The sequence below is a fragment of the Nicotiana tabacum genome, chromosome 10 (assembly GCF_000715075.1).
Source record: "Nicotiana tabacum cultivar K326 chromosome 10, ASM71507v2, whole genome shotgun sequence".
NCBI classification, from domain to species: Eukaryota; Viridiplantae; Streptophyta; class Magnoliopsida; order Solanales; family Solanaceae; genus Nicotiana; species Nicotiana tabacum.
The window spans coordinates 89,702,986-89,727,213 of NC_134089.1; the positions used below are offsets into that span (position 1 = coordinate 89,702,986).

General features: G+C 38.7%; 2 protein-coding genes across 10 annotated transcripts; one reads left to right on the forward strand and one right to left on the reverse strand.

Annotated features, from left to right (window-relative positions):
• The first annotated feature begins 13,450 nt into the window (after positions 1-13,450).
• On the forward strand, positions 13,451-19,895 carry LOC107798162 (nudix hydrolase 10). Of its 9 annotated transcripts, XR_012695621.1 has the most exons (12): positions 13,451-13,698; positions 14,372-14,554; positions 14,733-14,798; positions 15,211-15,348; positions 15,932-16,009; positions 16,101-16,151; positions 16,311-16,345; positions 16,848-16,956; positions 17,040-17,287; positions 17,618-17,730; positions 17,916-17,964; positions 18,075-18,550. XR_012695621.1 is itself a non-coding variant. In XM_016621137.2 (10 exons), the coding sequence occupies exons 2-9, from the start codon at positions 14,396-14,398 to the stop codon at positions 17,247-17,249; spliced, it is 846 nt and encodes a 281-aa protein (XP_016476623.1). In that variant the 5' UTR covers positions 13,451-13,698; positions 14,372-14,395; the 3' UTR covers positions 17,250-17,287; positions 19,784-19,895. The 9 variants fall into 9 exon arrangements, 4 of the variants coding, with proteins under 4 accessions (XP_016476623.1, XP_075079215.1, XP_016476619.1 ...); XR_012695622.1 differs by lacking the exons at positions 17,916-17,964; positions 18,075-18,550 and adding an exon at positions 19,784-19,895; XR_012695620.1 differs by having other exon boundaries at positions 17,916-18,550.
• Positions 19,896-21,828: 1,933 nt separating this feature from the next.
• Positions 21,829-23,728, reverse strand: LOC107798150 (fasciclin-like arabinogalactan protein 1). The gene has a single exon (XM_075223116.1). The coding sequence runs from the start codon at positions 23,406-23,408 to the stop codon at positions 22,170-22,172; it is 1,239 nt and encodes a 412-aa protein (XP_075079217.1). The 5' UTR covers positions 23,409-23,728; the 3' UTR covers positions 21,829-22,169.
• Positions 23,729-24,228: the final 500 nt, after the last annotated feature.

The following is a 24,228-nucleotide window of genomic DNA, read 5'->3' on the forward strand; positions in this document are numbered from 1 at the left end:
ACCAAAAGTATGAACAAGTCATTAACCACTATTCAAACTTATACCAATCCTCTGAACACTCAAACCAACACCGAAACACCAAATCACCTTCGGATTCAAGCCTAAGGATTCTAAAACTTTCGAATTCCGCTTTTGATCAAAAAGTCTATTAAACCTCGCCCGAATGACCTGAAATTTCGCACACACGTCACAAATTACACAACGGACCTACTCCAACTTCCGGAATCCCATTCCGACCCCTATGTCAAAATCTCACTTATCAACCGGAAAACGCCAAAATTCCAATTTTGCCAATTCAAGCCTAAATCTACTCCGGACCTCCAAAACACATTTCGATCACGCTCCTAAGTCCCAAATCACCTCCCGAAGCTATTCGAACCATCAGAATTCACATTCGAGCCCTTTTTCACATAAGTCAACATCCGATTGACTTTTTCAACCTAAGCTTACTCAAAAGAGACTAAGTGTCTCATTCCTTTCCAAAACCTCTCCGAACCTAAACCAACCAATCCGATAACACATAATACAGCTGAACAAGACAATAAGAAGTAGAAATAGGGGAAACAAAGTGGTAACTCATGAGACGACCGGTCAGGTTGTTACATCCTCCCCCTCTTAAACAAATGTTCATTCTCGAATGGGTCAAGAAACATACCTGAAGACTCAAGTAGGTGAGGATATCTGCTCCGCATCTCCTGCTCGGTCTCCTAGGTAGTCTCCTCCACGGGCCAACCTATCCACTGCACTTTCACTAAAGTTATATCCTTTGACCTCAATTTTCGAACCTGTCGCTTTAAAATAGCTACTAGCTCCACATCATAAGTCAAATCACCGTCCAACTGAACCGTGCTAAAATCCAAAACATGAGACGGATCGCCAATATACTTTCAGAGCATAGAAACATGAAATACCGGATGCACACTCGATAAGCTGGGTGGCAAAGCAAGCTCATAAGTCACTTCCCCAATCCTCCGAAGCACCTCAAAAGGCCTAATGAACTGAGGACTCAATTTACCCTTCTTCCCAAATCTCATCACACCCTTCATGGGTGAAACCTTCAACAGAACCTTCTCCCCAACCCTGTAAGACACATCACAGACCTTCCTGTCAGCATAACTCTTTTGTCTCGACTGCACTATACGAAGCCGCTCCTGAATCACCTTCACCTTGTCCAAAGCATCCTGCACTAAGTCTGTACCCAAAAGCCTAGCCTCACCCGGCTCAAACCAACCAATTGGAGATCTACACCGTCTCTCATACAAAGCCTCATATGGAGCCATCTGAATACTCGATTGGTAACTGTTGTTGTAAGCAAACTCTGTGACTGTTAGAAACTGATCCCACGACCCTCCAAAATCAATGACACAAGCGCGCAACATGTCCTCCAATATCTGAATAGTGCGCTCGTACTGTCCGTCCATCTGAGGGTGAAAAGCTATGCTCAACTCAACCTGAGTACCCAACTCTCTCTGCACGGCTCTCCAAAACTGCAAAGTAAACTAAGTACCTCTATCTGAAATGATGGAAACCGAGACACCACGCAACCTAACAACCTTTCGGATATAGATCTCTACCAACCACTCTGAAGAATAGGTAGTACACACATGGATAAAGTGTGCGGACTTGGTCAACCAATCCATAATCACCCAAATAACATCGAACTTCTTCAAAGTCCATGGCAGTCCAACTACAAAGTCCATAGTGACCTGCTCCCACTTCCACTCTAAAATATCTATCTGCTGAAGCAAGCCACCCGGTCTCTGATGCTCGTATTTCACCTGCTAACAATTGAGACACGAAGCTACAAATTCCACAATGTCCTTCTTCATTCTCCTCCGCCAATAATGCTATCTCAGATCCTAATACATCTTCGCGGCACTCGGATGGATGGAATTATGTGAGCTATGGGTCTCCTCCAGAATTAACTCCCGAAGCCCATCTACATTGGGCACACATATCCGGCCCTGCATCCTCAATACCCCATCATCATCAATAGTCACATCTCTAGCATCATCGTGCTGAACTCTATCCTTAAGGATAAGCAAATGAGGATCATCATACTGGCGCACTCTAATGCGATCAAATAAGGAAGATCGGGAAATCACGCAAGCTAAGACCCGACTGGGCTCCGAAATATCCAATCTCACAAACTGATTGGCCAAGGCCTGAACATCAACTGCAAGAGGTCTCTCCCCAATAGGAATATACGCCAAAATCCCCATACTCACCGCCTCCCTACTCAAGGCATCGACCACCACATTAGCCTTTCCCGGATGATACAAAATAATGATATCATAGTCCTTTAGCAGCTCCAACCATCTCCACCGCCTTAGATTGAGATCCTTCTGCTTGAACAAGTGTTGGAGCCTACGATGATCAGTAAATACCTCACAAGACACGCCATACAGATAATGTCTCCAAATCTTCAATGCATGAACAATGGCAGCCAACTCCAAATCATGAATGGGGTAGTTCTTCTCATGAGGCTTCAACTGACGAGAAGCATACGCAATAACTCTACCCTCTTGCATAAAAACACATCCAATACCAACTCTCAAAGTATCACAATATACTGTATAAGAACCTGAAGCTGATGGCAGGACTAACACTGGAGTTGTGGTCAAGGTAGTCTTAATCTTTTGAAAGCTCTCCTCATACTAATCCGACCACCTGAATAGAGCACGTTTTTGAGTCAACTTGGTCAAGAGCGATGCTATAGATAAAAATACCTACACAAACCGACAGTAATAACCCGCCAAACCAAGAAAGCTGTGAATTTCTGTGGCTAAGGACGGTCTGGGCCAACTCTGAACTGCCTCTATCTTCTTCGGATCAACCTGAATACCCTCACTAGACACCATGTGCCCCAAGAAAGCCACTGAATTGAGCCAAAACTCACATTTGGAAAACTTTGTGTAAAGCTTCTCCTCCCTCAATATCTGCAACACAACTCTCAAATGCTCCGCATGCTCCTCCTAACTACGGAAATATACCAGTATATCATCAATGAAAACAATCACGAACGAGTTGAGATAAGGCCGAAACACGTTGTTCATCAAATGCATGAACGTTGCTGGGGCATTGGTCAGCCCAAAAGCTATCACAAGGAACTCATAATGACCATATCGGGTCCTGAAAGCTGTCTTAAGAATATCCGAGTCCCTGATCTTCAGCTGGTGATACCCTGAACGAAGATCAATCTTGGAGAACACTCTCGCTCCCCGAAGCTGGTCAAATAAATCATCAATGTGAGGTATGGGACACTTGTTCTTAATTGTAACCTTATTCAACTGCCTATAATCAATGCACACCCTCATAGTGCCATCCTTCTTCTTCACGAATAGGATAGGGGCACCCCACGACGAAACACTAGGCCGAATAAACCCCTTATTAAGGAGTTCTTGAAGCTTCTCCTTCAACTCCTTCAGCTCCACTGGTGCCATACGATACGGTGGAATAGAAATGGGATGAGTGCCCGGCACCAGGTCAATACTAAAATCAATATCCCTGTCCGGTGGCATGCCCGGCAGGTCTGCAGGAAACACATCGGGAAAATCCCTCATAACTGGAACAAAATCAATACTAGGAGTCTCTGCACTAACATCCCTCACAAAGGCTAGGTATGAAAGACAACCATTCCCAACTATCCGCTGGGCTTTCAGAAATGGAATCACCCTACTGGGAACATAATCAATCGAACCTCGTTACTCAATCCATGGAAATCCTGGCATAGCCAATGTCACTGTCTTAGCATGACAATCCAAAATAGCACGACACGGAGATAACCAATCCATGCCCAATATCATATCGAAATCAACCATACTAAGCAACAAAAGATCCACTCGGGTATCCAAAGCCCCAATAGTCACTACACATGATCGATATACATGATCCATAACAATAGTATCGCCCACCGGAGTAGATACATAGACAGATGAAATAAGAGACTCATGGGCATATCCATATAATAGGCAAAATATGATGACACATAAGAAAAGGTGGAACCAGGATCAAATATACAGACGCATCTCTGTGGCAGACTGAGATAATACCTGTAATCACAGCATTTGAGGCAATAAAATCTGGTCTGGCTGGGAGCGCATAGAAATAGGCCTGACCACCACCTGATCGACCTCCCCTTCTAGGGCGACCCCTAACTAACTAACCTCCACCCCGAGCTGACTAAGGGGGTGGGGAAGTAAATGGTGCTGAAGCCGAAGGCTGACTCATTTGCTGGGATGAACCTCTCATAAGACGGGAATAAAACCTCTTGATATGGCCCAAATCTCCAAATCACAACATCTGAGGCAATAACATCTTGCTTGGCTGGGAGCGCATAGAAACAAGCCTGACCACCACCTGATCGACCTTCCCTTCTAGGGAGACCCGTAGCTGACTGACCTCCACCCAAGCTGACTAAGCAGGTGGGGAAGTAAATGGTGTTAAAGCCGAAGGCTGACTCCTCTACTGGATGAACCTCTCGTAAGACGGGGACAGAACCTCTTGATATGGCCCAAATCTCCACATCGAAGCAACCCCTCGCAACAAGTGGCGGTGGGGACTGAAGGGAGCCCCACGCACCGGGATGCCCACTAGAAGAACCAGACATAGATGAGCCCTGAACTGATGGTGCCTAAGTCGAACTCTGAGCTGGAAGGGTACAGAGAGACGAGAGACCCTGATGTGAAATGTGAGAACCATGGCCAGATGACCCACCACGGTGACCTGAACGGGCTGGCTGAGCATGCCTGAATGAATGGCCTCTGCCATGCTGAAACTAACCTACCGAAGAAGAACCCCCAAAACTACTAGATCCCTGAGGCCTCTTGGCCTCCCTCTCCTCTCACTTCTGGCGACGAACTGACTCAATCTCTCTGGCAATGTCAACCACCTCCTTATAAGAAGCGCCAGATACTCTCTTTGGTTAGAAAAATTTGTAACTGATAGTTGAGGCCATTAACGAACCTCCTGATCCTCGCCCTGTTTGTGGGAACTAGCCAGATAGCATGACGGGCCAACTCGGAGAACCTCATCTCATACTACATCACAGACATGCCCTCCTGACGCAGCTGTTCGAACTCCCTGCGTAGCTCCTTCCTGCAGGAATGCGGTACATACTTCTCTAGGAAGAGAATGGAGAGTTGATGCCAAGTAAGGGGCGGTGCACCAACAGGCCTACGCCTATCATAAGCCTCCTACCAAGTGAAGGCAACCCTAGAAAACTGAAAAGTAGTAAATGAGACCCCACTAGTCTCCAGAATACCCGTTGTATGCAACATCCTCTAACACTTATCCAAGAAACCCTGGGCATCCTCGCCCTTTGCACTACTAAAAGTCGGAGGCTGAAGTCTACCAAACCTCTTCAATCGACGTTGCTCATCATCAGGCATAACTGGAACCACAAAATCTTGAGCAGGTGCAACCGGCTGGGCTGTTAGTACCTCCAGTGTCTGGAGTCCCTGAATAACCTGCTCGGGTGTACGGGCGGTGGGAGTCTGAGTGCCTCCCGCGGCCTGAGAAGTAGCTGCTATAGTAGAAACTGCGACTGCCTGAGCAAGACTGGTGCACACCGTCAAAATCTAAGCCAAAGTCTCCTGGAGACCCGAAATAACAATTGGCATAGTCGGTGCTTGAGCTGGTGCTGCTGGAGCATCCCTTGCTGGAGCCTGATCATGAACTGGGGCGGGGGGTGGATCTGCAAGTGTTGCCCTAGCTGTTGTGCGGACCACACCCCTGCCCCTACCACGGCCTCGACCGCGTCTTTGGCCTCTAGCGGCCCCAACTGGTGGTACTGGTGGTCATCCATTCTGACCGGTAGCACGTGTTCTCACCATCTATGAGAGAATAGAATAAGAGAAATTTAGTTACTAGAGTCAACAGATTCGCACAACAAGAATTCAAGAATGTGAAGTTTTTCCTAAAGGTTCTGCAGCCTCCCGAGGATAAGTACAAACGTCTCCGTACCGATGCGCGAGACTCTACTAAACCTTCTCATGACCCGTGAGGCCTATGTAGCCTAGGCTTTGATACCAACATGTCACGACCCAAAATCTAACCATATCGTGATGGCACCTATCATGATACTAGGCCAGCCACTTATTTCCAAACACTTCATTTTTCAAATAAGTTCTTAAGGGAAATCATAAATTTAGTAGAAATTCACTAAGATAAAAGTATAAATCAAAATCCAGCGGAAAGAAACATAATACCGACCTAGGGTGTCACTAAGTCATGAGCCAAAAACTACTACAACTGTTCGAAATAACATGACCAACACGGTCTAAGAATGTCCAAACAAATAAACTAAAGGAAGATAAGGAAAGAGATGGCGGAACTGCGGTCGCCAAGCAACTACCTCGCGATCTCCACAGAATGCCTCCAACTAGCAAGATCAGCAACCGCTACCGTGCCCCGAGATACCTGGATCTGCACACAGGGGTGCAGGGGGTAACATGAGTATACCAACTCAGTAAGTTACAATTCCAAACTATGGACTGATGGTAGTGACGAACCAAACCTCAACAGGTTACAACAGTTAATTGTACATAAAAATAGACATGTTAATTGTGGGAACTAGCTAGATAGCATGACGGACCAACACGGAGAACCTCATCTCATACTACATCACGGACATGCCCTCCTGACGCAACTGTTCGAACTCCCTGCACAGCTCCTCACTGCAGGAATGTGGTACATACTTCTCTAGGAAGAGAATAGAGAGTTGATGCCAAGTAAGGGGCGGTGCACCAACAGGCCTACGCCTATCATAAGCCTCATACCAATTGAAGGCAGCCCTAGAAAACTGAAAAGTAGTAAATGAGACCCCACTAGTCTCCAGAATACCTGTTGTATGCAACATCCTCTAACACTTATCCAAGAAACCCTGGGCATCCTCGCCATCTGCACTACTGAAAGTCGGAGGCTGAAGTCTACCAAACCTCTCTAATCGACGCTGCTCATCATCAGGCATAACTGGAACCACAAAATCCTGAGCAAGTGCAACCGGCTGGGCTGCTGGTGCCTCCGGTGTCTGGAGTCCCTGAATAACTTGCTCGGGTGTACGGGTGGTGGGAGTCTGAGTGCCTCCCCCAGCCTGAGAAGTAGCTGTTGTAGTACAAACTGCGACTGCCTGAGCAAGACTGGTGCACACCGTCAGAATCTAAGCCAAAGTCTTCTGGATATCCGAAATAACAATAGGCACAGTCGGTGGCTGAGCTGGTGCTGCTGGAGCATCCCTTGTTGGAGCCTGATCATGAACTGGGGCGGCGGGTGGATCTGCAAGTGTTACCCTAGCTGCTGTGCGGACCACACCCCTGCCCCTACCACAACCTCGACCGCGTCTTTAGCCTCTAGCGGCCCCAACTGGTGGTATTGGTGGTCGTCCATCCTGACCAGTAGCACGTGTTCTCACCATCTGTGAGAGAATAAAATAAGAGAAATTTAGTTACTAGAGTCAACAGATTCGCACGACAAGAATTCAAGAATGTGAAGTTTTTCCTAAAGGTTCTGCAGCCTCCCGAGGATAAGTACAAACGTCTCCCTACCGATGCGCGAGACTCTACTAAACCTGCTCATAACCCGTGAGGCCTATGTAACCTAGGCTCTGATACCAATATGTCACGACCCAAAATCTAACCATGTCGTGATGGCGCCTATCGTGATACTAGGCCAGCCACTTATTTCCAAACACTTCATTTTTCAAATAAGTTCTTAAGGGAAATCATAAATTTAGTAGAAATTCACTAAGATAAAAGTATAAATCAAAATCCAGCGGAAAGAAACATAATACCGACCTAGGGTGTCACTAAGTCATGAGCCAAAAACTACTACAACTGTTCGAAATAACATGACCAACACGGTCTAAGAATGTCCAAACAAATAAACTAAAGGAAGATAAGGAAAGAGATGGCGGAACTGCGGTCGCCAAACAACTACCTCGCGATCTCCATAGAATGCCTCCAACTAGCAAGATCAGCAACCGCTACCGTGCCCCGAGATACCTGGATCTGCACACAGGGGTGCAGGGGGTAACATGAGTATACCAACTCAGTAAGTAACAATTCCAAACTATGGACTGATGGTAGTGACGAACCAAACCTCAACAGGTTACAACAGTTAATTGTACAGAAAAGTAGATATGTTTACAGTTCATGTAATTTCTCAGCAGTAATTAACACAGTATGAACGATACAGAGTATAAAGCTCAGGAAACTCTTAAGTACCAATGCATAGATAATATGCTCAATGTTACGTATAATACTTCCACTCATAGTGCTCAACCACTCGGTACTGTATACAGACGACCCGGCCCAAGAAAGATCCATCTCGGAATGTATACACATCATAGACTATAAGTCACCCAGTACCGAGGAAACAGGCCAATCCATCCCCATGGAGAAGATCCATCTTCATACCAATACTTCGGACAAGATCCATGTCCAGGGAAGATCCATCCCTCAATATCATCAACTGCGCTCACTGGGGGTGTAAAGACTCCAGAGGGGCTTCTCTGAGCCCAAGTGCTATATCAATGCCATCAAAGGCATGATCAATATCTTGCTGCGGCGTGCAGCCTGATCCTGTACTATTAATCAATATCAGGCTCTCGGCCTCACTCAATGAATACTCTCCAGTCTCACACACATGGGCTAAGATGTCATGATACAAGCCCGAACAATGATATGATATGTCAAATAGCAATAATTGAGACTAAGGTATGATATAATATGCATGAACAGGACTGAGTATACATGAAACTAATGACATGACAACAAGAAATGACCCCTCGGGTCTCAACAGTATTGGCGTGAAGCCTTAACATGGTATTTAGCATGATTTGCAGTTCATTGACTTAATCACATAGATACATTACAAATATCAGCAAGAAAGAGTCACTAAGCGGTGCTCTAGAATGACCAGGCCGCATTTTTCACGGTGCACGCCCATACGCCCGTCACTTGGCAATTGAGTCACCTCAATAGTAATCATAGAACACATAGTTTGAGGTTTCGAACCCTCAGAACCAAGTTTGGAAGAGTTACTTACCTCAAGCCAAGCCAAACTGTAGCATGCGACGCCTTTTCCTCTCGATTCGGCCTCCAAATACCCCGAATCTAATCAAAATCAATATATAACTATCAAAATCCCGAAATTGGTCAAAACTCGACCCCCAGTACCATGCCACGGATTCCGATAAAATTTACAATACTAGAATCCTTACACTCTCGCGAGTTCATACATACAAGAGTACCAAAATCCGACCACAAATGACCCCTCAAATCCCTAGATTAAGGTCTCCAATTCCCAAGCCCTAAACCCCTAATTTTTGCTACTAATTTTCATAGATTTCAAGCTTAATCAGTCAAAAACCATCATAGAAATAAGTTTAGGGTCCAAAAATCTTACCTCCATGGAATCCCATTGAAATCTCTCTTAAAAAATACCCCCTCAAGCTCAAGCCCGTATGAGAAAAATGATGAAATACCCAAAAATTCGCGAAGGAAGCCTTATATACTTTCTGATCTAGGTATTTCGCACCTGCGGTCTATTTATGCTTCTGCGATTTTTCACTTAATCTCATTTTCCGCACCTGCGACCCAAACTCCGCATTTGCGGGCACGCAGGTGCGACACAGCTCCCGCATCTGCATCTTCTGATTTCTTCACCTGTGGCCGCATCTGCGCACTGATCTCGCTTCTGCGGTCATCGCACCTGCGGTCCTCTAACCGCAGGTGCGGTTATGGCAGTAAAATCAGCAGCTGAAGCTGCTCCAACAATTTCCCAAACTCCCTGTTAACCATCCGAAATCATTCTGAGGCCCCCGAGACCTCAACAAAAAGTACGAACAAGTCATAAACCACTATTCAAACTTATATCAATCCTATGAACACTCAAACCAACACCGAAACACCAAATCACCTTCGGATTCAAGCTTAAGGATTCCAAAACTTCCAAATTCTGCTTTTGATCAAAAAGTCTATCAAACCTCGTTCGAATGACCTGAAATTTTGCACACACGTCAAAAATGACATAACGAACCTACTCCAACTTCCGGAATCCCATTCTGACCCCTATGTCAAAATCTCACATGTCAACCAGAAAAAGCCAAAATTCCAATTTCGCCAATTCAAGCCTAAATTTACTCCAGACCTCCAAAACACATTTCAATCACGCTCCCAAGTCCCAAATCACCTCCTGAAGCTATCCGAACCATCGAAATTCACATCCGAGCCCTTTTTCACATAAGTCGACATCCGGTTGACTTTTCAAACCTAAGCTTACTCAAAAGAGACTAAGTGTCTCATTCCTTTCCAAAACCTCTCCGAACCCGAATCAACCAACCTGATAACACATAATACAGCTGAACAAGACAATAAGAAGCAGAAATGGGGGAAACGGAGCGGTAACTCATGAAACGACCGGCCGGGTGGTTACATTTCCCAAACCTTTCTTAACGGGGTCAAAATATAAACTATCATTTTTAACAAGTCTATCTAGTATAAATTCTTGCTAAATTTTCCTAAAACAAACCAAATCCAAATCCAAATCCATATCTGAGCGCCCATAGCTCACCCTAAATAGAAAATTACACCCAATGACCTTGAAAATAGATAATCCTAATTTTTTGACCCCGCTTGTTGCATGAATAAACCTTCAAGATCAAAAGTCAAAAGGATTGTAGATGGAATAAGCGAGGAACAATACTTATTAAATTTTAAGTTCAGCCTATGGGCAAAGACAGATCTAAAAATTAAGAGTGGTATCAAAGTATCCTATTTGGGCAAATCACCCCACCCACATAATTGTCTGGCCCATCGATTTAACCCGAAAAAGCGGGCAGGTCCCGTTTTCTATTCCTATACTATAAGTGAGAATAATCAGGCAGCTCATGGTCAACATGTCTGCATGGCATAGGGACAATTTTGAATTTTTTACAATTTTTATGCATTCAAGATATTGTGCGTACTAGCTTTATTACTTGTACAATAAATTTGTTGGAAGTGTGGGGTCCACCTCAACTTTCCATGCCACACGTTACTTGCAGCTAGAGGTGTTCATGGTTCGGTTTGAATCGATTTTTTCCTAAAAAGAAACCAAACCAAGTAAATCGGTTTTTCAAATATTAGAACCAAACCAAACCAATTAAGTCGGTTTTTCTCGATTCGGTTTATGTCGGTTTTTCATTTTTTCGGTTATTTATCGGGTTTTTCTTAAATATAAGACATACACTACCAAATACAGATTCCGGCGATCACATTTTCAATGTAACACTATCAAATCAATTGCCCTTTGAGAAATCTATTATTTACCAAAATATATTGATGATAATTGAATCAAATTAGTGATGAATAATTTAAGGACTCAATTAAAAATATGTTATTTTTAACACGAAATGGATTTTTACACTAAATAAAAGAAAACTACCAATCAAACTAGAATGTAAAGGTAAATAACTATATTAAAAGTGCAAACTATTAACATTTACCATAATTTTTTTGAAACTTTGTTTAACAATATACATATATATAGGTGTAATAATAAATTTGAAATAGCTATTCCTATAGTCGGTTTGGTTCGGTTTTTTTCTAATTAAAATCAAAATCAAACCAAATTTGATCGGTTTTTAAAATTCAAAACCAAAACCAAACCAAAAAGTATTGATTTTTTTTGGTCGATTTAGTTTGGTTTTCGGTTTGGTTCGGTTTTTCGGGTTTTTATGAACACCCCTACTTGCGGCATTTTAAAACTTTCATTTACTATTCAAGTGGGACCCTGACACACTAAAGACCCTCTTTCATTGACGCACTAAGTAGTCGAGCCCTATATTTATTTTTTTGATTAGCTATTGCATATTTGTACCTTTCTATTTTTCCCCTTCAATATTTCGTACAAAGATTTCATTCTTTTACACAAATATTCAAAAAAAAATCATACGAAATAAAACAAGACTTAATTTAATGCTCGATTGTTTTACGCTCGTACATCTTACCTTTTAGATTAAAGGACTAGACTTCTACCGATGGATTTATCTTCTGTCTTATGAATATTTATTAATTGGAGTAAAAAAAAAAATCAAGGTGGTAAGTTCAAAATTCAAAGTTTAAGAAATATAGGAGTGAAATATTTTGATTTTTTTTCCCATGGGCTAATAAGTGGTAGTACTTTTTATGCTGCTAACCTCATAAATAAAGAATATACTTTAATTTGATATGTATTAACTTAAATTGAATAGTTAATATTTGTACAAATAATTAGTTGGACACATGTACTCTGAAAAGTTCTCTTTTTAAACATAAACTTCTTCCCATCAAAGGAATTTTCCCCCCCTTATAAAATAGCAGTAGTATGAAATTTCATAATCAATAATTGAAGCTAAAATCATAGATAAATGTTGCTATGGTAAATTAAAAACGACATTAGTCATGTTTTCCCAAATCTATTATCGATCTAATAAATGACCTACAGAGTATAATAAGTAATTTAACTATAATTTAAAGCATAACTTAATCAAATAAATCTTATAATACATGTTTTATATGATTTTCTTACCAAAAATTCAAAATGATATTTATTTTAGTCATGAGGTAATATTAAATGTGAACCTAATCGTAGTTGTGTTAGATAAATTGACATTGCAACAAAAAAAATTGTCAATGCTTTTAAGTTAAATGAAAATTTTAAACCTCCTGCTAGTTCACACAACATGATCACGAAACAAACTCCTTTCAAACTTTAATTTTCAAGTAATAGGTGTGACCAATAACTTTTAATGACTTTAAGTGATTTAAAAATAACTTTATTATCCTTTGAGAGATGAACTCGATCTAAATTTATCATACACATTTTTATGGCTTCAATTTTTAGGTAATAATGTTATTGGGCCCATGCAATTATGGAATATCCTTGTGAAAATAGTACGTGTTAGCCAATTTTCGGACTGGTAATTGAAAAATAACTAGCGTTTGTAAAGTCACTGAAAAATTACTACTATTTTGCTGCAACACGGAAAGTTCCAGCATAATATACTGGAGATTGATGCACATGTATATAAACTTCCAGCATATTATGCTAGAACTCCAGCACATTATGCTAGAACTCCAGCACACGAAAAATTCCAGCATAAATATACTGGAGATTGGAGCATCTGTGCATGAACTTTTAGCATATTATGCTGGACCAGTATATTATGCTGGAACTCCAGTATATTATGTTGGAAGTTCACATATAAAAAATTTAAACTCCAGTATATTATGCTGGAATATTTTTCGAATTTTGAACACCATTTTCGTTCAAATTTATCTTTATATAAAAAATGACTATATTTCGATTACTTTTAAAATTATAACTATTTTTCAGTTACCACTTGTAAATCTAACTATTTTTTACTTTTACCCGCTATTCTTACTAGCATAGCATTGCATATAAACTCCCACCACGTCTTGTGCTGGCGGCTTTTGGAAAACGGGACCCAGATGATGCAATCAACTAACTGAGAGGCGCGGTGATAGTGGCGGTGGGAAGGCCATCATCACGCATTTGGAGCATGGGTAGGCACCTGTCTATTTAAACTCCTCCGTCTTCAACTTCTTTTGCAGAACTACATCACATTTACTTCATATCAGTAGCAAAACTCTCCATTCCTCCCAATTTTTTCAGCTTCGAAAACCCTACGTCTTACTGTTGAGCTCCATTTTGAAGGTACTTTTCAAATTTATCAGTCTGTCATTTATATTTTTTTGTTAAAATCTGGAAGTATATTTGGTTTGTCAGAGACGGGCAGTGTCACTTGCATTCATTTAAGAGGTTTGGAACAATTTTACCGATCATTTCGCAATTAATTCTACCTTCTCTTTCTAACTATGTATTTTTTTTTTTATATTTCAGAAAGCACCTGTTAAAATTTTTGTTTGCTCATTGCTGCTAAACTTTTTTGTTGAATTGTGTAAACTAAACTGTCCTTTTTAAATTCCATCACCTATTCAACATGCCAGATGCTTTGGGTTAGAATTTCACCATCGTCCATTACAGAAACTATAAAAATAAAATAAAAAAATTCACGTCAACACCTGAGAGGTGTGTTGCAGGCATAATTTAAATGAATAAAGTATGCCTTCTCTAAAATTTTATGATATTAATCGACGCGTTTCACATAATTCAATTCAACAATATAGTCCTAGTTGTAATGGTTTTAAGCATCATGAAATGGGTAAGTTTCACTGCAGGAGCTTTAGTTCTTGCTTTTGCTAATTAATTACCACTTTCAATTAGCTTGGCGCAAAATTGTTAGCAGAAGTCATATAGGCATGCGAGTTTCTTTGCATTTCTAGCATGTTGTGTTTATCAGGTGCTTCATTAGAAAATTTGGCTGCAGAACTTGGGACTAAATTGATATCTTATGGAGCAAATGGTAGTTCAAAATGGTGTTAAAAAGGTACAGTTGCTTCCAGCGGAAAATGATGACCATGGAGGCGTTATAGTAGAACTAGAGGAGCATATGGACCCAAATATCTTTCATAACATGCTTAGAAGTTCGTTACATCAATGGAAGCTGCAGGTATATTGATCTTGTTACTCATATTAGGAGCAAAGATTTGCATGATTTTTCTGTTTACACGTGATAATATAGTCAATGAGAGCAGTGTGCTGGAATACTTGTGTAATATATGGTTGACTTTGCTTCCCTTTTTCTCTTTCAATTCTTTTCTACTGGTTTGACATTTATTATTTTGCAGGGGAAAAAGGGCGTGTGGATTAAAATGCCCATTCAACTTGCAAATCTGGTTGAACCTGCAGTTAAGGTAATGTATTCTGTACTTTTTGTTGTGTAACAAGTGTATAATGTCCACTGGAACGCCTATGGATTTTATCATCAACTTGATTTGGATGTTATAGTTCAACTTGATAAATGAAGTTCATGGAATTCCAGCTAAGCCACTTCAATTTGTCATAGAATATGCAATTTTCAAATGTTTGTTTCGAACAAATGAAGTTGCAGTGAAACCCAAGCCATGGTAAAATGAAACAATGTCTTCTTGATCCAAATTGGAATTACTTAATTTTATTCTTTGGAATCTACAGCAGTAAAGTATTTACCAACCTTGTTTTCAGAAACTCAAAAGTCAAAGCTGCCGCTTATATCATCCTTTGGGTTGAGAAATCATATCTTATCTGTTCAGTCACGCTGATCCTAATCTTTAACGTTGGATGCAGGAAGGGTTTTGGTACCACCATGCAGAACCTCATTACCTGATGCTTGTGTATTGGATTCCTGAAACTGGGAATACAATCCCTGCAAATGCCTCACATCGAGTAGGTATTGGGGCTGTCATCTTGAATGAGAAAAGAGAGGTAATTAAAATCTGCTATAAATTCTGTTCTAGTAGTTACCCACATGGACATAATACTTCACTTAATCTGTATCTGTTCCAATTCTCAATATGATATTTCCCTCCTTGAATGTCAGACTTATGTTACCTAAAATGGTATATCATAGTCCCGATGCATCAAATTGCTTTTGAAGATGATCTAATGGTTTCTTTAAAGTCTGCCCGTTGTGATAGAGCTGGCGTTAGTGTCACTTCATGCATACAGACAATTTGGACACTACATTTCCTATTTGTCAAATCTTGATTCTCCATCTTACCGTTCTTAGGCAAAGGAGAGTGATTGTGAGTGCACTTGCCACTAAATAGCATGTAAAAAAAGTAAGAGCTATTTAGCATCATATTTGGTAAGTCCACTAACCTATTTTGCATATATCTCTATGTCTAACTAGATGTATTGGCCCTCTGTGGTAACTCTCCATGAACAAAGCATATCTTTATCATTAGAAACATCCCTCTTGTCTTGGACCACTATGCTTAAGCATATCGGAGGTAATTATTTCGTAGGTTCGCCATCCATTCTCTTAACTGCAAACTCTTGTTTTCAGCTGCTTGTTGTCCAAGAAAGTAGTGGCAGAATGAAGGGAACGGGGATTTGGAAGATCCCTACTGGTGTTGTTGAAGAGGTATGCTCAATGTTGAAGCTAAAGTCAGCTTTAAATACAAGTCATATATCAACTTGAAGTTTTAAACTGTGTTTAAGCTTTTGTCCTGCAGGGTGAGGATGTATTTGAAGCTGCAATAAGGGAAGTAAAAGAAGAAACAGGAGTAAGTATATCCTATAAACAACAGTAAAACATTCAACAGTCAAAGTTGACCTAAAATGCTACATATATAATGAATGAATCAATCAATGAATCTAAGTTTTCTGCCGTACATTTGACCGTTATTGTTTCTCTGAGATTATCTGGGTTTCTTTTGGTGTAGATTGATACTGAATTTCTGGAAGTTCTTGCATTCAGGTAGGAAATTCGTGCATTTCTTTGATTATTTGACCAAGTATGTATATCATTTCTTCATTTAGTGGCTAACCCATTGGCACTGGCAAAAGAACTGAATTGATTCAAGTTTAATGTGATATACCTTGGTTGTTTGTTTCACAAGGTTGTGGGTTTACTCATTGAGATATATTATGTGTAAAGAAAATGAAAGGCAGTGCCAGTGCAGGCAAATTTTGCATGATACTATTGCATCTCCTCCAAATTGACTATCTTGTTTTGTTTACCTAGGTTAACCACCTACCACGGTGAAAATCAAAAGATAGTTAACTACCTTTTGAAAAGAAAAGTTCAGAAGTTTTAATCTTTTTAAAGTTCTATAAGGCGTAACTTTAAAATGCATTGGAGGATTCATGTTTGATTAAATGGACTTATTGACTAGGAGGAGTATCTCAAGGATTGGTGTAAAATTTATTAATTTTTCAGAACGTAGAATATGTTGGGGTCATGACATTTCTGTTGACAGGCAGATGCACAAGTCATTCTTTGGAAAGTCGGACTTATTCTTCATTTGCATGATGCACCCTCTTACGTTTAACTTACAAAAGCAAGATTTAGAAATTGAGGCAGTTCAGGTATTTCTAGTTTGTTTTATGGATTTGTTACAGTATTCTCAAATCCTATTTAACAAATGTTATGCGATATTACTGCGTTGCAGTGGATGTCACTAGAAGAGTATGCTGCTCAACCTTTTGTTCTGAAACATGGCATTTTCAAATACATCAAAGATCTGTGCTTGGCAAAGGCAGAAGGGAGTTACCTGGGGTTTACTCCTGTGCCGATTAAATCTTATTTTGATGATCCTATGAGTTACCTTTATTTCAATGAAGATGGTGTGGTCCAGGAAAACTCTGCAATTCATCCATGAAGAAACAGAGTGGGGCAATCACATTTGCCAGATTAACGGTATGACTTTTTCTATACCGCTCTATTCAGGTCTCATTTCATTCTAATACACTAGTAGCTCTCTAAACTAAAGTAGGATAAATGGTATTGGTAGCATAGATCTTCTGTTTTTCCTATAATTGCTTGTACACCGAAATAAAATGTATTTTCCAAGTCTTTGTATGCCTCATTTTACGCAGTGTATCCAATGAACCACAGCAAGCATACTTATTCCAATTTGCTTGCTTCTTCTCTTATTCTTTGATCATCTAAATAGTAATTTCTCATGTAAAATTCTTACCTATGGAGCAAATACTTTGTTGGAGTGTTGTAATTGTATTCTTTTTCCAGAGTGTGTAGCTGTATTGACTACACTGAACGGAAGGAAAAAATAAAGGTAGAAGTGATGATGGGTTAACATTTGAGAAAAGGAAGCTTGTCCCTCGTTGGAAAAATAAAGAAAGGTAGAAGTGCTTTTAAACACTTCTTGTCTTATTTGGTTGAATTATTTGAGGGATATTTGGAGGGAAACTAATTGTGGCTATATAGGAGTATTAATTTAACTTTAATCACCTATTTTCTTATTTAATTAAAAAGTTTTTATTAATTATTCAAAATGTTTTAATAGTTCTATTTTAAATTTAAATAGGTGACTATTAGTTCTAAAAGGTACCCGTTGATTCCAAGAGCTCCTAGAGGTATTATAAGTACCCGTTGTCTCTCCAAAAACTATATACATCAACAACTACAAAAAAATTTCTTCCTCTCTCTTTCAATTTTTTACAACTCATAAAGTTTGTTCTTGTAGAAAATTCAGATTAATTGCTGCTATTCGAATTTCGTTGGCTTTGTAAATTCTGGGAGAATTGTGCTACCATCCCTGCAGCAACGACGTGAGAGGCTTAAATTCTTTAAGAAAAGTGATATATTATCAAAGCCAATGTATTTCGTCCCCATATTCTGCAATATTTTTTCTAACAAATAATGTGATTTAAGATAGAGAGTTGCTCAGTGGCCTTAGGCAGCCTCTTCAAAATGTTCTTTAGATTTTTTAAAAAGCATTTTCTGACAAATGTTTTTGGGTAGTTCTTTCAAAGTTTCACTCGTTAGTTTTCACCCTTAGATTATCTTTTGTTTTTCACTTTAGACACATTTTGCAAATTAGAAAACTTTTTTTTTGGGAGCCATTTTTGTATTTTACTCCCTCCGTTCACTTTTACTTGGCACGTTTTGACTTTTCATGCCCTTTAAGAAATAATAAATCAAGTGCATAATTTACCATGATACCCATATTAATTGATGCATATTTTATGGGATTTGAGAAAATGATTTGAAATGAGTAATAAATACTGTGGGTATAACAGGAAAAAAATTGTCTTCGCTTGATATGCGTAAAGTGACAAGTAAAAATGAAAATTTATTTTTTAGTACACATGTCAAGTAAAAGTGAATGGAGGGAGTAGCTGTAATTGCCGGGGTTCGTGTGCGGGGGGGTTAGGGGGGGAGGGGTGTTTAGTTTTGGGCATAAATGATTCCTTTTACTATTTCCATTTTTCTAATGCAACGTAAACCAAAAGCACCTCTAAGCAACCCCTCCCCCCTCCCAACCCAACCCACACTCTCTCTTAGGAACCAATCGATTGGTTTGTGCCTCGTCGATGAACAAAAGCTTTAGTAGATGAGCTGATGAATCTGTAATGATTCATGAAATTTTGGAGAACCAACATTGGGGAATCCGAAGGTCAATCATTCCGCTGCTTTATAATTATGTACATTAAAGAGAACGGATTGAAGACTAAATACATATCCAACTTTGAACTATTGGGCATAAATACTGTGATAGGGGAGTAGGAGGCCATTCTAAATGCGGCTGTAGCCTGGTCCTCAGTGGGATCTACTTCTACAAGCAAGAGACACTGTTGGTCACAAAACCTGTTAACTGAATATTGAACTTGGTGACCTTATTTTGAGTCTCGGAATATTGCTTGTTGACTCCTCAGGGCTGATTTTCTTTAATCAGCAGTTAATAATTAGGCTTTTTAGATGACACTATAGTTATTTAGAAAGTACTATTAGATGAGTTGATCTTATTTCGAGCTTTATCATTATTTTGGACTAATAAGTTACTTCCTCCGTTCACTTTTACTTGTCTATTATTCTAAAAATACATTTCACATTTACTTGTCCACTTTCGCATATTAAGAGAAAAATAATTTATTTTTTCTGTTTTGCCCTTAGCATTAATTACTTATTCCAAATCATTTTCCAAATTCATTAACACTATACACCAATTAATATGAGTATCATGGTAAATTATGTATTTTATTTACTATTTCTTACGGGTATATGCAAAGTCAATAGTGGACTAGTAAAAGTGAACGGAGGGAGTACTATTTTGAAGTGAAGATGAATTCAATCTTTTTTGTTGGTATAACCATTTGTATTTGGAATCCATCAACTCAACTAATTAAATTTTTTGCTGCATAAGGCTCATTAAAAAAGTGCTCTCTATCACAGGAATTTTTGTATTTCTAGATTTAAACTGAAAAGTGGAGAGACTCGGGAACAATATATGGCACTCATTGTCAAGAAAAGGTCGATCAGTTATTAGTACTGCATTTTCGAGTTAGTGGGCCTTACCAACTTTATCATAAGTCAGTCCCTCACAGGGCTTCAAACGGTGCCTAACCCAACTGCTAATTCCATGGTCAAACATTGAAAGGCCAGAAATCTCTGGACAAGTGAGTCGATGCTCTAATTTCAATGACCATTTCTAGAAGGAATCTCAAATTTGAGTTTGAAACCTAGAGATCAGTGAGCCAATTAAAAAGTACTCCCCAAAATCATGGTAGCAATAAAATTCATCTCTTTCAGTTTCCGCAACCCCAATGCCCTCAACGAATTTAGAATTCCTCGATTTCTTAGGGTATGTTGGCAAAGGCACCAAGTAATTAGAATTGGTGTAATTAATAGGGTAATAATTATATAGCCTAGTAATTACATAGTTGTGTAATTACGACGACATGTTTATTTGTCATAATGTAATTATAGCGTAATTAAAAGTTTATTGTTTGGTTGCACAAGTGTAATTACACAGTTAGATTAAATTTTAAATGAAGTAATTATTAAAACTTAAAAGTTAATATAATAAATATATGCCTATAAATTTTTATAAGTATAAATGATATTATATTTGGTATTTAAGATGTATATTTTTCCGTGAATATACATTAATTAGTAATAATATATTTATAACTAATATTGTAAAAATAATTTATATATATTTTAAATTAATAATATTTAGTTTAGATACTTACAAAAACTAAAAATATATGTTTTGTAAGAACATTATGGAATTCATGTTTGATAAAATAAATTAATATTTATAAATATAATGTCATAACATTATTCAAATATTTGACAAAACTAATCTATCAATTCTAACTAAAAAAATGATGAGCCAATACTATTAAAACAAGTAAATTGGAACTATGAATATAACACAATTTCAAAATTCAAAAAAAAAAAATAGTTTAATATATGTCAAATTCCAACATAATAATAGTAAGTTCCACTACAACTTAAGATTAGGAAACATAATAAGTTTATAATCACATTCAACCACGAAATTTCACTTTAATTGTATCACTCATTATATGTCAAGTTTGTTAATAACTCATTATTTCTAATATTAGGAGGCGCAGTTTAAAAAAATAGAATAATAAAATAAATAAAAATAAAATACAAGCAATTACATGGAATCACAAGAAGTAAAGATAGAGAAATAAAAGATAAATAATATACAAAGAAAAATATATTTTAAAATTTCAAAAGAACTTGAAAAGCAAAAATAAAATTTAAAAATTAAAATTATAAAGAAAATAAATTAAAATAAAAACAAAAAGGAAAGAAACTAAAAAAAACAACCTTGTAATTACACAGTGTAGTTACCACCAATTCTCACCTCCCCTTGAGAATTGGAGAGTGTAATTACACTCCTCGAATTACACCAAATTACATGTTGACCAAGTAATTACTTGGTCAAACAAACATGCCAAACTGTGTAATTACATCTAATTACACCCAAATTCATTTTCAAAGTGGCTTTCCAAACATGCTCTTAATGTAGCTTCAAGCAACTAAATTATTTTACGGGTTATTGTTGGTAAGTAAAAATTTATGTGTTTTTATAAAATCTTATCAAATTACCATGGTTAAGTTAATAAAGTGAAAATATATATTAATTGCTCATAATTAAGGGATAGAAGCCTATATACAAACACATACTATTGTGTATCTATTGATTTGATACAAAGACTAAGTGCGAGTAAATTTTTATAGTTATTGTTTAAACGTGATAAGCAATCTAGAAAATAAAATAAATAGGCGTAATATTTTACAACTTACAAAGGTTCAATATATACCTGAATAGATTCAATAGTCATCTTCTTGAATTGAGACAAAATCTCCAAAAAAATTGAGTAAAACCACTTCGGAATAATTGTATAACAGCGAAAGAAAAATTTAAAGTTATGACTCAGAGTAAGATGGCAACGGAATTATATGAAAAGCTTATCATAAATTCATAAGTAATGGTTAACACGCAAACAAAGACTCGTATTACAGAATCAATTCCATCTCTGAATCAACTTAACACTTAACAGAGATAATCAAAGACACACTAACAAAGAAGAAAATGGTACAAAAGCAAAAAAGTAAAATAAAAAATAAGCAAAAGCACCATAAAGTCTGTTAGACAGTATAGAAACTTACACTAATACCGTTACAAATCCACTTATTTCACAATTAAGAGCCCCTAGAGTTAAACAAAGAAAAATAAAATTAAAACCTAAGGAGAAACAGACATTTCTTTTTCAAAGACCTATGAAAATAAAAATAAAACTTACATCAATAATTCGAAGGCAAACCATATACTAAAAACGGCGGTAAGCGATGCTCCAGCGTTGTACCTAACAGCACCGTTATCATCCGCGGTTGAATCGGCAGAATCATCACTAGGACCATCCGCCGGAGAATCCGCCGGTGAATCAGCGGAAGACTCAGGTGCCGGTGGCGACTTGTGTTTATCCTTAGAGTGCTTAGGAGATTCAGCGTCGGCCTCCGGTGCCGGCGCCGGCGCCGGAGTAGGAGCAGCCTTGAACAATTCCTTTGGCAACAACACCTTATCAAGCGAAAATATCGCCAGCGGCTGTTCATCAACCAAAGTCCCCGTGATCTTCGCAGTCACAACCTTCGTCTTCAGTGTAACATCTTCGCCGTTATTTTGAACGGTAAAATCGTACTTCTTAGCGCCGTCTGTAGCTAACGTGTTCATAACGCCGTTATTAGATTTCAAACTCGATATCGATTGATAAATAGGAACTCCGTGATACTCGAGCAGTGACTGCTTCCCTTCCGCGGTTAAATTCTTAAACTTAGGTAAAAAATTCTTCATTGCGTCATCTCCAGGGCAAAATATCGTTAATCCGCCATCAACATTGTCCTCAAAAGTCTTTTCAGCAGGAGAAGCTAAAAGCGTCTCGGCAAAAACTTTGCAGCCGTGAGCAGACATTAGTGAAGTGAGATTCATATGACTTGGTCCTGGAGTCGGAGCTTCAGCTTCGGCTGAGGGCAAAATCGTACTTATTTGGATAACGGAGATGTTATAAGGAATCTCCTCTACGGATTTAACAAATTTGGCGGGAGGAGGGCCGTCGTAATCGGCGGGGCTAAAAACGACTTTTCCTCCTTTTACATTAGTGATATTAACGAAGCCGGATGAACCGGAAGCCGAGCCAGTGGCTTGGAACATAGTGGCAGCAAGTGCAGTGCCGTTAGTGATCTGGTGAAGCTTTTTGGCGCCGAAGTAATCGAGAAGCACGTGAAATGAGAGCACGTTTTTCATGGCGTAAATGGAAAGGTGCTTGGAGAGTAGATCTGACATGCCGGCATTATCAACGGCGAAGACGGTGATGGTTTGACGGCGGTTAATTTCGTTGGCGAGGTGTGTTGTTGTTAGGTAATGGTTGAAGGTGGAGAATTGTGGGTGTTTGGCAAGAATGCGGGTAATGTCGTGTGCTTCAGTGGCACAAAGGAGAAGGGCTAGAGAGAAACCCACTGCGGCCGACGACAAAAGCTGCATGTTATTGTTGTAAGAGAGAGAAGAATTCCGGCGACTGTGTGTAGGAGTGGACTGTGAGAAAGAGAGAGAGAGAGGGTGACTTATTCAGTGAAGTGGAAATAAATGGAGTTTATTGGGGTTAGTGAGATCTCAAGTGACTGCAAATATATTGACCAAGTACGAACCTTAAAATTACAGAAAGGGTACCACTTGATGAGTATAATATTCCCTCCGTTACCTATTTCCTTTTTAGTCCGTGTCAAAAAAATGATCTCTTTCCTTATTTGGAAACAATTTACCTTTATGCAATAATTTATAGCCACACAAAATATATCTGCTTCATTTTACATCACAAATTTAAAAGTCTTCTTTTTTTTCTTAAATTTCGTGCCCAATCAAATGAATTCACATAAATTAAAACGGAGGGAGTATGTGTTTTTACACTTAATCACATATATTAATATTAACATTATTACTTCGTGTATATATGTCGAATAATATAATTACTGAGGATTTTAATAGCGCTTAACTTGTTTGCAATTAATAGCCTGTTTGGCCAAGCTTTTTCAAATTAATTTTTTTTTTCCCAAAGTTGAAATATTTGACCAAGTTTTTAGAGGGAAAAAAAATATTTTTGAGTAGAAGCAGGAGCAGTTTTGGAGAAACAGAAAAAAGTAGCTTATTTCCAAAAGCACTTTTGAGAAAAATACACTTAGAGCAATTTTTAAAAGTTTGGCGAAACATTAATTTCTGCTCAGAAATGCTTTTCAAGTAAATTAGCCAAACATAAACTGTTTATCACCAAAAGTACTTTTAAAAAAAAAATACTTTCGAAAAAATG

Excerpts from the sequence above, each read along its gene's own strand:
- LOC107798162 (XM_016621137.2), top strand. The coding sequence starts at position 14,396 with ATGGAGCAAATGGTAGTTCAAAATGGTGTTAAAAAGGTACAGTTGCTT. Across the intron at positions 16,152-16,310 it reads AAGTAAAAGAAGAAACAGGA|ATTGATACTGAATTTCTGGA; the intron begins GTAAGTATATCC and ends CTTTTGGTGTAG. Across the intron at positions 16,346-16,847 it reads CTGGAAGTTCTTGCATTCAG|GCAGATGCACAAGTCATTCT; the intron begins GTAGGAAATTCG and ends TTCTGTTGACAG.
- LOC107798150 (XM_075223116.1), bottom strand. The coding sequence starts at position 23,408 with ATGCAGCTTTTGTCGTCGGCCGCAGTGGGTTTCTCTCTAGCCCTTCTC.